The sequence below is a fragment of the Dermacentor albipictus genome, chromosome 2, assembly GCF_038994185.2.
Source record: "Dermacentor albipictus isolate Rhodes 1998 colony chromosome 2, USDA_Dalb.pri_finalv2, whole genome shotgun sequence".
Taxonomy (NCBI): domain Eukaryota; kingdom Metazoa; phylum Arthropoda; class Arachnida; order Ixodida; family Ixodidae; genus Dermacentor; species Dermacentor albipictus.
Genome location: NC_091822.1, coordinates 16,953,620 through 16,969,857, shown reverse-complemented (window position 1 = coordinate 16,969,857; position 16,238 = coordinate 16,953,620). Strand labels below are relative to the sequence as shown.

The 16,238-nt window shown below is 47.6% G+C and overlaps 1 protein-coding gene across 1 annotated transcript in view; it reads right to left on the bottom strand.

The window, feature by feature from the left end:
* Positions 1–16,238, bottom strand: part of LOC139055666 (neprilysin-1-like) — a 448,216-nt gene that overhangs the window by 181,412 nt on the left and 250,566 nt on the right. The window contains exon 13 of the mRNA XM_070533195.1: positions 1,438–1,496. Within this exon, the coding sequence (XP_070389296.1) occupies positions 1,438–1,496 (59 nt within the window). The remainder of the gene's footprint in view (positions 1–1,437; positions 1,497–16,238) is intronic.

Sequence of the window (16,238 nt, the reverse complement as noted above, 5' to 3'; positions counted from 1 at the left end):
ATCTACATCTGCACCGCGCCGACGAAGTACAGCTCGCTCATGCGAATCAAGAACCAGAAAGGATGGACACCCGATGCTGCAATCTTCGACGGTGCTACGTACATTACCGACCCGGCGACTGTTTTTTGGTTTGGACAGCGATACGCCAACGAGGACTAAGTGAAAAAAATTCCGGGGATACCTATAAGCAATTCTTCCGAGTTGTGAATGCGAAAGCATTAATGTCCAATTGAATACCGCTGAACGGTCCTTCGAGCTTGTGCTGCGAGTAACGTACCATAGCAGTACGTGCTGCTCAAGCCAGTAAGCAGTAGCTGCCAGCGGTGCCAACGCCGCATGCCACCGACGTTTCGCGCGACCAGAGACCGAGGAAGCCGCAGCGGCCACCTAGGCCTAGCGGGGTGGTGAGAGACATACGGAGCGCGCTCCGGCTTCCTAGAGCGATACGGCGGCACCCGCACGTGCGCGTCACGCGACTAGCTCGCCGACGACAATCCGTCTCGCCTCACGGCACGGTACCTGCTCCATCGAGGCGCGCTGGCGATGCCCTCTTCCCTCACGCAACATCGTTTCGTCATGGCCGTCGAGGTGCGCCCGTGACGTGACGTAGCAGCCAATGGGAACTTAGTTGCTTCGCTGCTACAGACGCCGGCTTTTTCCCTCAATGGGTCATTTGGTGCTCTGTCATCAAAACGTTAGTGACGCTATTCCCAACCCGACAAGATCCTTTGAGGTGTTGACGCACTGAAATATATGATGTCGTGTGAGACGGCATTACGCAATCACAACGGCGCCATTGACGAGCTGAAGTAATGCTGAAGTAATGAAGTGCGCCTTGAGCCGTTCTACCAGCGCTAACGAGCTCTGGCGGGTTATTTCGCTGTTGCTTTGTTATTTTTCTTTGCTAATCATTTTTCTGTTTTTTGCTCCCGTGTTATATTCGTAGCATCAGGACGATGCTTTTTAAAAGGAATAGACAAGCCTACTTTTTTATATACTTTTCTGGTGACCGTCTTTCTCTAGCGGACAGAAATTAAAAGTTATTGCTCAGCGCAAGACACACCTGCCACGCCAAGACACTTAACCGAGCATTTTCAATTGCTCTCATCGATTCTATCTGTTGTCTATGCTGTCATCGCTCCTTGTGAATTGAGATGAATGTAAATACTGTTGTATATTCTGTAAGGCAAGCGAGCACCAGCCAGCTCGGCAATCTTCGACGAGTCATGCATAAATAGCCGAGGAGCTTGACCCCAGATCGAATTTCGATGACTAACGATGGTGCTCGCCGCTATCATTGTGCATTAAGTGTGGCTTGCTTTTCAGAGCACAGGTTCACCCAATAAACAGGCAGTTTTCGTTGCTCACAGTTTTCACTATTGTCTGGCTCTTCACTGTCACTAGACAATGTGACAATATAAAAAGTGCCTGCCTTACCGAAGGTGTTTCTGGAAGGATCATAAGTGCACGACAAGTCGAAGACCGAGTGCCTCCACCTGGGAACAGAAACAAATACCAGATGTCCTTAGCTATCGCCTAAAAGACGCGAAGTAGCCTTGTAAAGCCTACTGTGATTCACTTTTTTCCTCCCTAATCCCTCTTAGCCCACCTTATTCCTCATTAAAACACCTTAATCGACCTTAATGCCCCTTAATCCCCTTAATCAGCCTTAATCCTTCATTTTCTTAACACAATCACTTATCAATCATTAACTCTGCTAATCATTAACCATCTCTTATACAGGGCTGGGAATGCTTTGGTTTGCTTCTGGCCTTCCTTGAATCACGTAATATATTATGTAAATAATAACGCGACAGAGCTCTGAGGCTTTCGCCTTAGTAGCAGAAGCCAAGTGCATGAAGTCGAGGTTACCGGTCCAGGCATGGAGTTTAGGACCGCCGTCTGGATATTTTCTATGTTGTAATTTTATTAACTTGAAGTGGACCGATTGAGTGATAAATAGCGCACTATGAGATATTGTCACTTTCTAACAATAGAACATTTTACAGCAACGTTTGTCGCCTTACGTACGTTAAACGCAAGCACTTTAGCGTTTAACGCTAAGGGACTCGTCACGGTGCGAGTACCTTCAAGACATTTAATTTACCGTAGGGGAACGCAAACGTAAGGAAGAAGAAAACAGCCCGTCGTTTAGTGTCTCGTACCAAGCGTATACAAGCCAAGACAATCCATCAGCAGCCATCGTGTTCCCGATGGTAGAATTTTACTAGCGTGATGCTCTCGCTTCTATGCGGACGCGTCTCTTTGGGCCTACGAACGCCGGAATCGCCGAACGAAATATGCGCTCACAACTGACGTCTCAGGCGAGTTTAGAGGAAGCGAAAGCTATCTTCATAGTTTATTACTGGCGATGAACGAGAGCGTAGCCATCACGAGAATTTACGCACTGGCTTCGGACCCACTGTGCATGCGCTACTGCAGCGCCGCCGCCGCTAGAGAATGTGCTCCGCGCGAGCTCCCGTGTTCACGATTTCTTTTCGTTCCCAGGTCAATACAGGGACACATGCCCGTGGTGTGGCGCAATACCCACACTTTATCACATCACATGGGAGTGCAATACGAATAAGGCATTCCACAAAATAGAAAATCCGAGTGCGGAGCAGTGGGAGAGCGTGCTCTCCAGCGGCGACCCTAGCCTCCATCGGAGGCTGGTGGATCATGCCCGACGAGCAGCCAGGCTCAGTGGTGCCCTGGAATAGGGGCGCCAACCATGCAGGCCGGAGATCGGCATCAACCATTAGGAGATGAAGACATCCGGCCCGACTGCTGAATTACTCTTTCTTGGGCAATAAAGGTTACTTCCTCCTCCTCCTCTCGACATTGAGCGACGCACAGGAGGAAATGCTTGGTCTGCCGCCGCTGCCAAACGAGTTGCCAGAGCAGAGGCTCAGCGCCGCCGAGAGAGCACTCTGTCGCTCAGTGAAATTATTTGCCACGATATACCGCGAATTCAAAACACCTAAGGATCTGGGCTCAAAATTCGCATTACGAAGTATCGTAATCGGCAGTGAAATATTTTTTTCGTAAATATATTGCTACGACAGGTCGCGTTCACTAACATAGATAAATAATTATCGTAATGTAGTTGAACGAGTCGTTCAAATCACTAAGTACACGCCGATGTCTTCCTCTACACGCTTGAGCAGTGTAGTGTACCATCTTCCTGCTGCAGACGAAGCCTACGGAGCAAGACACCCCTAGTTTGTCTCCTACTGGCCGGGCTTTCGCTAACCTATGCAGAGAATTCTGGCGTTTACAGTTAGCAGCCGTTGTCGCTTTGGCAACACTGCAAAGACCATCGCCTGAAAAGTAGGTGACAATGTTTAACACTGCTCTTAACTGCTGCCAACCAGGCACCTGTTGAAATTCCAGTGCCCAGATGATAAACATAATACTTGATCCAGGGGACTGCTCCTATGTGAACCATGTAGGTACATTAACATCGTAAGACATCAAAATGTGTTTGAGGTGATGCAACCGCAAAAATAGATGGGCAGTTCATGCAGCTGTCTCCAGAGTCATGGGAGACATGCGCAAAATACATATAACAAATACTGAAGTTGCTGCAGCCGATGGGTCCCAGTACTCATCGTGGTTGCTCGGGGGCTTTGGTAGATTTGGTGGTGCGCTCCTAAGCGCGAGGTCGTGGAATCAAATTCCGGACCCGGCGGCTGCATTTTATGGGGGCGAAATGTAAAAAAAAAACAACGTGTACTTAGATTTAGGTGCACGTTAAGGTCAAAATTAGTCCAGAGTCTTCCACTATGGCGTGCCTGATAATGAGATGATGGTTTTGGCACGTAGAACTTCATATTCCACTCTAGTGGAGGTCCATATTAAAGATAAGGATCAAGGGCGGGCACCTCGAAATAATTGTAGAGAAGGACGTTCATAATATTCCTACATGCAAGGACACTGTGCACACCCTGACAGATGTAATCAATCACTGTCGGACCTTCGGATGCCTTAACGTATTCCTAAACAGACTTGACAACTGAAAGCAGACAAGCGTAATAGCACGTAAGTAATGGGGTGGCGATCATGTCTGCAGAATATGTCATTTCACACCTAGGTTTTGCCAGTTCGCAGGTGTCGAGACTGTCGCCGGCGTGGACATGAGCCCGCTGTCTTATACAATCTTGCATCGACTGTACAGCTAATCGGGTGCGAGAAATTCAGCCGATGTGAAGTTGCACTTCTGGATGCCTCTAATCTAATTACCCGAGCACATGCATCAAATAAATACCGCTGAGTTCTACCTCTATTACATCGCAATAGAAGCAAGAGATCATCCATGGCCACGACTCTTGATTGATGGATATTGTTTCTTGGCGCAAGGGCCAGAAATGTCCAAAGAGCACCATGACATTTGCTGATGAATGGTAATGAGTATTGTTGAATATGGCGGAAATGGAGTGGCTGTATATTGGCCTAAAATATTCGCTGTAAATGGTGTAACATATGTATCTATTAAAATAATGTCAATGAAAAGTGAGTCCTATGGTTGTAAAGGTACGTTGTGAAGGATTAGATATTAAAACATGTTAATATATAGCAGCACCAGTGCCTCTACAGAGCCCTTCAGCGCAAGGGCTACGAGGCATGTGCTCTGCAAGCGATTTCATTGCAGCTACCACCTCTATGCAGAGTCTGTGCTACAAATAGCCTGGCCAAATGATTTCTATGGTATTCGTTTCTTCTAAGAACTTGAGTACTGATTTAAAATTAAATAAAGGGTCATTGCCTTAAACGAATATTGAGTGCAAATGTATATTATGCCGGCATAAGGAAGGGAAGAAGTTTTTTCTCTCCTCTTCTAATAATGGGCACTGAATGAGAACTTGAAAGACTGTAAGGCTACTTCCACACCTAGTGCATGTCGGAGGGTTATTTCTAGCTAGAACATACGAGTGAGTGCTATAGGTGTGCCGAATCCTTAATCGACAGAGCAGTACTTCCTGGTGTCTTGTTTTCTCAGAGATCCCGTTCCCTATTTTTGGTTTGATTAGATGCAGCTTGTTGGATACCCGAGTCTCCCATTGCCGTTGCCAATATTTCCGTAGTTTATGGTGTAAAGATGGCTTAAGGTCTGTGTACGGTACAGGTATATTAATGTTTGCATCCCAAAAAGGTACGGATGTAGCCCTTTAGTCAGCAGCTACGTTGCCTCCTAGGCCTCTATGGCCCAACCTCTATGACCCAACAAAGAACAATCATTTGGTTCGACATGTATGCTGAACATAGAAGGTTGTACACTTCATTAAGGATATATTTTTTGTGTTTTCAAGGACTTGATATGTAACTAACAACGCTTAATGAGTCTGTGAATATGACATCCTTTGTTATAGCTGTTTGTTTTATATGTTTGACAACAGAGAGGATCGCGTATGCCTCCGCTGTGAAAATGCTGGTGTTTGGATTTAACGCACCGGACGTTGAAAATAAAGGTCCGAGCGCTGCGTAAGCTACACCATAAGTAGACTTTGAAGCGTCTGTATAAAACTCCGCGCAGGAGTACTTCGCCTGAAGTTCGAGAAAGTGTGAATGTATATGCACCTCAGGAGCATGTTTTGTTATTGCGACGAAAGACATATCACACTGGATAGTCTGCCCTTCCCAATGTGGTGCAAGGTTAGTGGGAGTCATTAGGGCTGTTTCTCGATGTTGAATACCGGTTTCATTAGCCAGTTGTTCTAAGCGCACAGACAGAGGAGCTCGGACGGATGGGCGGTTATGGTGAAGTCTTGCGGAAGACAGGTCAAGTACAGTTGAGTAACATGGATGTTCGTTATTCGATTTACATTTTAAAAAGTAGCACAAGCTTAGATATGTTCTGCGTAGGTGTAAGGACCATTCGCTTCGACATGCAGACTTTCCACAGGGCTTGTCCTAAATGCGCCTGTTGCCAGCCGTATACCTAGATTGTGGACTGGGTCGAGAATTTTGAGAGCACTGTCCGATGTGGATTGGTACACCACGGCTCCGTAGTCGAGGCCTGATCGTACAAGGCTCTTATACAGGCTAAGCAAACACCTCCTGTCACTGTCCCGGGTTGTTCGAGAAAGTAGCTTCAGCAGGTTCATAGTCTTCAGGCACTTCGTTTTAAGATATTTCAAGTGGGGAATAAGATTAGGTTTTGTGTACAAAATAATACCTAAAAATTTATGTTCAAGGCTGACCGATAGTCGTTCTCCGTTAAGGTCAATGGCGGGTTCCGGTGACATGTCTCTCTTGTTGAGAAGAGAACACATGTGCTTTTTTGAGGGTTAAAATTTAAAACCATTTTCTTCTGACCACTTTGAGAGTGTGTTTATTTATTTATTTATTTATTTATTTATTCATTTATTCATACTGTCGATCCCATCAGGGATCATAACAGGAAGGGCATACATAGTTATCTTGCAGTGTAACAATAATAATTAGCGCAATAATAAGGTTAGACATATTAAACATGCAGTTAGCAGAGGCAGACAATGTAGTAGGCATAAAAGTAACGTTATACACTGTAATAATGCTAATAAAAAAAGCAACAGGTAATCAAAGCCAGAAAATATACAAAGGTGAACAAAATGGTATGCATATATTACACAATACATAGCATTAAATTTAAGAGTAATTTAGGTCAAGCTGTAGCTGTCTCTCGCAGATGCTGAGGTTGCATGACCTAAAAGCTATCTGTAACTGAGTAAAACTGTAACTATCTGTAAACTGAGTAAAAGAGTGTGTGAGGTATGATGGTATGCAAGGAGTTCATTTCCACAATAAAGAGTGTACAGCTCAGCACTCCACCCTGCGGTACACCTGTCTCTTGTGAGAATGATCGAGACTGCACATTGCCAACTCTAACGCGAAATGTTCTGTCAGACAGGTAGCTCCCAATGATGGTCAGCAAATTGCCGCGTATACCCATTCCAGAATGATCCCGAAGGATCCCAAAGCGCCACGTAGTGTCATATGCCTTTTCCATATCACCCGCCGTGGTTGCTCAATGGCTATGGTGTTGGGCTGCTGAGCACGAGGTCGCGGGATCGAATACCGGCCACGGCGGCCGCATTTCGATGGGGGCGAAATGCGAAAACACCCGTGTGCTTAGATTTAGGTGCACGTTAAAGAACCCCAGGTGGTCAAAATTTCCGGAGTCCTCCACTACGGCGTGCCTCATAATCAGAAAGTGGTTTTGGCACGTAAAACCCCAAATATTATTATTATTTTCCATATCAAGGAATGGAGATACGACAAATTGTTTGTGGATAAAGGCTTCACGGATGTACATTTCCACGCGGATAAGCTGGTCTGTCATCGACCTACCTTCCCTAAAACCGCATTGGTATGGGTTTGATATTTTGTTGGTTTCAAGATAGTGGAGCAAGCGTTTATTCACCATCTTTTCAAAGAGTTTGCATAGGCAGCTTGTCAACGCTGTCGGCCTATAACTGCTTGTCAAGCAAGGGTCCTTACCCTATTTCAGAATGGAAATTATAATGGACTCTTTCCAGACAGAGGGAATCTGGCCGGAAGACCATATACCATTGTAAAGAAAAAGAAGTTTTTTTTGTGTTTCAGTTGGCAAGTGCTTTAACATTTCCTATATGATGCGGTAAGAGCCCGGGGCAGATTTGTTGCAGCCGTTTAGTGCTTCTTGAAGCTCTGCTATGCCAAATGGTCTATTGCACACCTCACTTTTCATGCACTTTTTCGTACTAATGGCTGCCGTTCTATTCGTGTTTTTGGTCTTTGAAATGTGTCAGAGTAGTGCGGCGAACTGGATATGCGTTCAAAATGTGCGCCTAGAAAGTTCGCCTGGTCTTCCATACTATCTCCCTGTGTATTTACTAAGGGTAGCGAGTAAGGTTGTCGACCTTTTATTCTGTGCACTCTATGCCAGACCTTTGTCTCATCTGTGTAAGACTTAATTCCTGATATATACTTTTGTCAACGCTCTCTTCTAGCTTGTCGGCGCGTTCTCCTTCTCCGAGATTTGACATGCTTGAAATTAACAAGGTTTGCTGCAGCCGGGGAATCGCGGAGCAACCCCCATGCTTTATTTATTGATTTTATTTATACAATACTTCAGGCCCCAATGAGGGCCCAAGCAGGAGGGGCAGAATACAGAAATATATACATATATATACATATATATACATACATATATATATACATATATATACATACATATACATACATATACATACATATACATACATATACATACATATATATATATATATATATATATATATATATATATATATATATATATATATATATATATTTATATATATATATATATATATTGACACGTGTATTTATATTGGTTTCACCGCCTAAGATATCTTATCGCACAGCGCGGGACGCGCTTGCATGTATCCGAAGTTTCTGGAAAGTTATCGATGCTTCTATCCGCAGTCTGTTGCTGCCGAACCTTGTGTTATCTGATTTATTCGCCTGACGCGAATGATGTAGAACTTTATGGAAGGCACGCGGGTCCCATCGATTAGTCTGGAACATTCGACGATTGTGTATAAAAGCCGACGCGCTTGAACCGCTGATCAGATTTTCGACGATCGCCGACCGTGTTCGCCGCTATCGTTGTGCTATAAGCGTAGCCTGTTTTGTGGGCACAGGTTCGCCCAATAAAAGTTAGTTTTGTCTATCACAGTATTGCTACTGTGTTCTTAACGTCACCACCACGTGACATCTGGTGGAGGTGCTTTTGGTCCATGTACCGGACGCCCCCGACAAGCCGTGATCCAAGCCCGGAACGCAAAGACAACACCAACGCAGTCCCGGACCATCGAGCAAGCCGCCGTCTTCAACAACTGCCCCCGGAGCACGGACTTTTGCCTGAGACGACCAGAAAGATTGCCACCAAGTCCACCCCAATGGCAGCCCCGACATTGCCCATCGTGCTACAGCAGCCGAGGGAGCCTCCGACGTTCCGTGGTTCAACTTTCGAGGACCCGGAAGGCTGGCTTGAGACGTACGAGAGAGTCGCTACGTTTAACAACTGGAACAGCGACGACAAACCGCGATATGTCTTCTTCGCATTGGAAGACGCGGCCAGGACGTCGTTCGAGAACCGAGAAGCCACCCTAACGACCTGGGAACTTTTCCGAAGCGGCTTCCTGCAGACATTCGCAAGCGTCGTACGCCGAGAACGAGCCCAAGCGCTATTGGAAACCCGGGTGCAGCTACCTAACGAGACGACCGCGATCTACACGGAAGAAATGAGCCGTCTCTTCCGCCACGCCGACCCTGAAATGCCCGAGGAGAAGAAAGTCCGCCTGCTGATGCGTGGTGTGAAGGAGGAACTTTTTGCCGGAATGGTACGAAGCCCACCGAAGACCGTCGACGAGTTTCTTCACGAGGCCACCAGCATCGAGAAGACACTCGAGATGCGAAACCGGCAATTCGACCGCCGCACGACCTCGACAAACTACGCCGGAGTTCAGTCACTGGCCGCCGACGACCTAGGCGAGACTATCCGAGCTGTCGTGCGGGAGGAGCTACAAAAGCTGTTCCCATCATCACAGCCTCAAGTGGCTTCGATTGCCAACGCCGTGCGTGAGGAACTCCAACAACAACTTGGAGTAGCCCCTGAATAGCCGCAGCGTGAGCCGCAAGCGATGACCTACGCCGCCGTCGCACGCCGTCAAGGACCCCCTCCGCGACCACGCCAGGGCCCTGTCACGCCACAGTTTCGTCGTCCGCCGCCGCCGCCGCCAGCACGACCACCCGTCGCCCAGCGCACCTACGCGAGGAAGACGGACATCTGGCGTGCGCCTGACCACCGCCCGCTCTGCTACCACTGCGGAGAAGCGGGTCACGTCTACTGACGATGTCCGTACCGGGAGATGGAACTGCGAGGTTTCGCCGTCAACGCGCCGCGTCCACAGCTTGGCGAGCGCCCACGTGACATCGCCGATTACCTCGCCGCTACTCAGTGGAGCCCTCGACGGCCGTCCCGTTCGCAATCACCAGGCCGCTACCTGTCGCCGCAGCGCCGACCATACACTGGCCCAGCCCGGGGCCGGTCAGCGAGCCCATATCCGGAAAACTAAAAGCAGCAACCGATGGAGGTGCGGTTGCTGTTCGTCGAACTGACGAAGATCCTCCGTCGCCGATGAAGACGACGACGAAACGATCTCGATGACATAACAACGACACGCCGCCGTCCCGACGAAGTCAGGAAGGCAAGACTACACCGACGAACGACGACTTGACGACGCGACGTTCCAACTTCAGTTCGACACGACGCAGCCGTGATCCGACGCCACGACCTAACTGCAACGCCAGACAAAGAACCACCGACCTCGACGTGCTTCTCGACGGCCACGCAGTCACTGCCTTAGTCGACACAGGGGCTGATTACTCCGTAATGAGTGGACACATCGCCGCCCAGTTGAAGAAAGTTAAGACTAGGTGGGAAGGCCCTCAAATTCGAACCGCTGGAGGACACCTCATCACGCCGTCTGGAGTCTGCACGGCAAGAATTACCGTTCATGACCGGACTTACCCTGCCACCTTCGTTATCCTCCAACAGTGTTCACGAGACGTCATTCTCGGCATGGACTTCCTGAACCAACACGGCGCAATCATCGACCTGAAGTCGAAGTCAATAACGCTGTCGGAAGATCAAGTGATACCGCCGGAGAACCCTCGTAGTCACCACGCCTTGAGGGTGCTCGAAGATCAAGTGAGCATCCCACCTCGCTCCAGCATTGTCATTTCGGTCGGCCCCGAAACACCCGTAGACGTAGAAAGCGTCATCGAAGGCGACCAACGTCTACTGCTCGACCGTGAAATTTGCGTCGGAAGATGGATCGCTCGACTGCACGGAGGAAACACGAAGGTGTTGCTGACAAACTTCAGCCAGGAGTTCAAGCACATCAACAAGGGCACGACGATCGCATACATCGAGGAATTTCAGGAAACCAGCGATGCGTTTGTCCTCTCGGATTCTGTTGCATCGACCCCGACGACCGTAGTTCCCGAGCCAGACTTCGACATAAATCGAAGTCTCCCCGTGATTAAGAAGCAACAGCTCAGAAGTCTGCTTCGACGATACAAAGACTGCTTTTCGACGTCATCGAGGATTCGACAAACCCCAGTCGCAAAGGATCGCATAATAACCGAAGAGTGCGCTCGACCACTCCGCCAGAGCCCTTACCGAGTTTCGACGCGAGAACGCGAAGCTATAAGACACCAAGTCGACGAAATGCTGCGCGACGACATCATCCAGGCGTCGAAAAGCCCGTGGGCGTCTCCAGTTGTTTTAGTGAAGAAAAAGGACGGAACCCTACGTTTCTGCGTCGATTATCGTCGATTGAACAAAATCACGAAGAAAGACGTATACCCCCTCCCACGGATAGACGACGCATTGGATCGGCTCTGCAATGCTAAATACTTCTCATCGATGGACCTCAAGTCTGGCTACTGGCAAATAGAGGTCGACGAAAGGGATCGCGAAAAGACCGCCTTCATCACGCCAGACGGCCTCTACGAGTTCAAGGTTATGCCATTCGGACTGTGTTCGGCGCCTGCAACGTTCCAGCGGGTCATGGACACAGTATTAGCAGGACTGAAGTGGCAGACCTGTCTCGTTTACTTGGATGACGTCGTCGTCTTCGCCGGGAATTTCGACGATCACCTCAAGCGGCTTGCGACAGTACTAGAAGCCATCAAGTCGTCAGGGCTTACTCTGAAGCCGGAAAAATGCCGCTTCGCTTACGATGAGCTTCTGTTCCTAGGCCACGTAATCATCAAATCTGGTGTCCGTCCAGACCCGCAAAAGACAGCTGCAATCGCACAGTTCCCGCAACCCATCAAGAAGAAGGCAGTGCGTAGGTTCCTTGGCATGTGTGCCTACTATAGGCGCTTTGTCAAGGACTTTTCACGCATCGCGGAGCCGCTAACACATCTAACGAAATGTGATGTCGAGTTCAAGTGGGAAACACAGCAGGCCGACGCATTTGAAGAACTGAAACGACGCATGCAGTCGCCGCCGGTACTTGCGCACTTCGACGAGTACGCCGATACAGAAATCCATACTGACGCCAGTAGCCTAGGCCTCGGTGCCGTTCTAGTCCAGAGGAGAAACGGAGTCGAACAGGTGATAGCTTACGCTTGCCGGTCGCTGTCAAAAGCGGAAGGCAACTATTCTACGACCGAAAAGGAATGCCTCGCCATCTTTTGGGCTACAGCTAAATTTCGCCCTTATCTTTATGGCAGGCCATTCAAAGTCGTCAGTGACCATCACGCGTTGTGTTGGCTAGCGAATATAAAGGATCCTTCAGGACGACTCGCGCGGTGGAGCCTCAGACTACAAGAATACGACATCACTGTCACCTACAAGTCCGGACGAAAACACTCCGATGCCGATTGCCTATCACGCGCCCCCATTGACCCGCCGCCGCAAGACGACGAGAATGACGAAGCCTTCCTCGGAATGATAAGCGCGGAAGACTTCGCTGCACAGCAACGGGCAGACGCGGAGCTAAAAGGCCTCGTCGAATATTTGGAAGGGCACACCGACGTTGTCCCCAGGGCATTTAAGCGCGGATTATCTTCCTTCACGCTTCAAAACAATCTACTCGTGAAGAAGAACTTCTCCCCAGTCCGCGCCAACTACCTTCTTGTTGTCCCGTCAGGACTTCGTCCAGAAGTACTGCACGCCCTACATGACGATCCGACCGCTGGACACCTAGGATTTTCCCGGACACTATCAAGGATACAAGAAAAGTATTATTGGCCGCACCTGACCGCCGACGTCACCCGTTATGTCAGAACATGCCGAGACTGTCAGCGACGCAAGACACCGCCGACAAGGCCAGCCGGATTACTAGAGCCAATCGAGCCTCCTTGCCGACCATTCCAGCAGATCGGGATGGACTTGTTGGGACCCTTTCCGACGTCAACAACCGGAAATAAGTGGATCGTCGTGGCGACGGACTACCTCACCCGCTTCGCTGAAACTAAAGCACTGCCGAAAGGTAGCGCAGCGGAAGTGGCGAAATTCTTTGTCGAAAGCATCCTGCTGCGGCATGGTGCCCCAGAAGTCTTCATCACCGACAGAGGAACGGCCTTTACAGCGGAGCTCACTCAAGCCATTCTGAACTACAGTCAGACAAGGCGTAGGAGGACAACGGCCTACCACCCGCAGACGAATGGTCTTACGGAGCGGCTGAATAAGACCCTCGCCGACATGCTAGCGATGTACGTGGACGTCGAACACAAGACGTGGGATGCGGTCCTGCCGTACGTAACATTCGCTTACAACACGGCGGTGCAAGAAACAACACAGATCACGCCGTTTAAGCTGGTTTACGGCAGGAATCCGACGACGACGCTCGACGCCATGCTGCCCCACGTCACTGACGAGGAAAATCTCGATGTCGCTAGCTATCTCCAGCGCGCCGAAGAAGCCCGACAGCTCGCCCGCCTGCGGATCAAGAACCAGCAGAGGACCGACAGCCGACACTACAACCTCCGACGACGCTTTGTCGAGTACCAGCCCGGTGACCGTGTTTGGGTTTGGACCCCTATACGCCGACGAGGACTGAGCGAGAAGCTTTTGCGTCGCTATTTTGGACCGTACAAGATCATCCGACGTATTGGTGCACTGGACTACGAGGGCGTGCCAGACGGCATTTCGCTGTCCCAGCGGCGCCGCTCACAACCTGAAATTTTCCACGTTGTGCGGCTCAAGCCGTACCACCAGCGTTGACGAACTTTGGCACTTCGCGTAACTGACCTTTGGACTTTATTTCTTTTCGTTGTTTTGTTACTTATGTTTATTAAGTGTCCCTTTGTGTTTCGCTCGCTTTGTAGCATCGGGACGATGCTTTTTAAGAGGGGGGTATTGACACGTGTATTTATATTTATCGGGCGACCAGGTTTCACCGCCTAAGAAATCTTATCGCACAGCGCGGGACGCGCTTGCATGTATCCGAAGTTTCTGGAAAGTTATCGATGCTTCTATCCGCAGTCTGTTGCTGCCGAACCTTGTGTTATCTGAATTATTCGCCTGACGCGAATGATGTAGAACTTTATGGAAGGCACGCGGGTCCCAACGATTAGTCTGGAACATTCGACGATTGTGTATAAAAGCCGACGCGCTTGAACCGCTGATCAGATTTTCGACGATCGCCGACCGTGTTCGCCGCTATCGTTGTGCTATAAGTGTAGCCTGTTTTGTGGGCACAGGTTCGCCCAATAAAAGTTAGTTTTGTCTATCAGAGTATTGCTACTGTGTTCTTAACGTCACCACCACGTGACATCTATATATATATATATATATACACACGCACACATGAAAAGGAAATAGAAAAGCAATGCAACATATGTAAATATCAAAAGAAAATATCACAAGAAAACTAAAATGAAAGCGACGACTAATAAGATTAAGAGAAGGTACACTGAAGGAAGAAAACTCGACAAACATTAGAACAGTATCACACGCAGATATGAGCACTTGCAACCACTGTTGAGAGACAAAAAACAAAAACAAATACAAGAAGTTGAACGAGTGACCATTGCAAAATACTGAAAATAATAGAAATATTTTTAAAAAATCACGTATAAAAATAAAAGAAAAAGAAAACAGTAACAAGGCTTGCCGACATGGCAATAACCCTAGAATTAAAGACACATGCGTTCAATAGAATCGGTGATTATCAATTGTGATAAAGGCAGGCTGTTCCAATCTGTTACAGTGCGCGGGAAAAAAAGAAAACTTAAAAAGTTTAGTTCGGGTGTTATAAGATGTTAAAGAATCAGCGTGGCGATGTGTTCGGTGCGCTGTAAGTGGTTTAACATAAGCCTGTGGGTCGAGAGACAAACAGTTGTTTTTAAGCAAGAAAAGAAACTTCAGTCGTTGTATTTTCCTGCGTAGTTGTAGCGTTTGAATATTATGTTGATTCATTAGGCTAGTAGAAGAGTCACTCAGTCTATATTTAGAAAAAATAATCCTGACAGCTTTACGTTGGACCATCTCTAAAGCGTAAATGTTAATTTTCTTATAGGGATCCCACAAATTGCATGCATATTTTAGTTTCGGTCGGATGAGTGACGTGAAAGCCAGTAATCTAGTACCAGAGGGAGCATGCTTTAGTTTGTGCCTGAGGAGACAAAGCTTCCTGAAAGACGAGTTACATACGTTCGAAATGTCGCTATTCCAGCAGAGGTCATGGTTATTGTGATTCCAAGATATTTATACTGGCTGACTTTGGTCAGTGGTTCAGAGTCGAGGTTATAGACAAACCACATTTTTTTTGTTGTTATGGACATGTAAACAGTCTTTTCTCTGTTCAATTCCATGCCACACCGACTGCACCAGGAAAGAATGTTTTGAAGGTCAGAGTTAAGCATTAATTGATCTTCGTGACAAGTAACCTCGTTAAACAACACACAATCGTCAGCAAATAGTCTAACTTGAACAGGATGAGAAATTTCGTTAGTGATATCGTTCATGTATATTAGAAATAGTAACGTTCCTAGCAGGCTACATTGAGGTACTCCAGAGTTTACTGAAAGTTCGTTAGAAGAGTAATTATCAATTGAAACAAACTGCTTGCTATTAGAAAGATAAGCCGCCACCCAGTTAATAATATAGACTGGAAGGTCTATCGACTGTAGGTTTTCTTTAAATTTATTGTGAGGAACAAGGTCAAACGTTTTCTTAAATTCTAAAAATATTACGTCAAGTTGGCTTGACTTGTCAAGAGCACTTGCAAAGTTGTGAATAATTGTGGTTAATTGTGTCACACTAGAGAAACCCTTCCGGAAACCATGCTGATGAGGGGACAGTACGTTGTTGTCACTTAGAAATTTGGTTATTTCATCAGCTATAATATGTTCGATTAACTTGCAACATAATGACGTTAATGACATCGGACGTTATCTAGTTACTAGGGCTTTGTCACCTTTTTTTCGGTATGGGAACGACACGTGCAGTTAGCCAGTCTGTAGGAAGATTAGCCGAAGATAACGAGGAACGGAAGATAAAAAAGGGGCTAACGCTTCAGCATATCTGCGCAGAAAAGCGTTCGGTATGTTGTCTGATCCTGGAGATGATTTAGCGTTGAGGTTCAGCAGCACTGACACAACACCAGGTTGCGAAACAATATCAGAGGTCGAGTTATATGACATGAAGTTAAGGTTTAGAACACCATCAAAATTTGAAAAAGAAACACTGAAAATATTTATTGAAGTGCTCC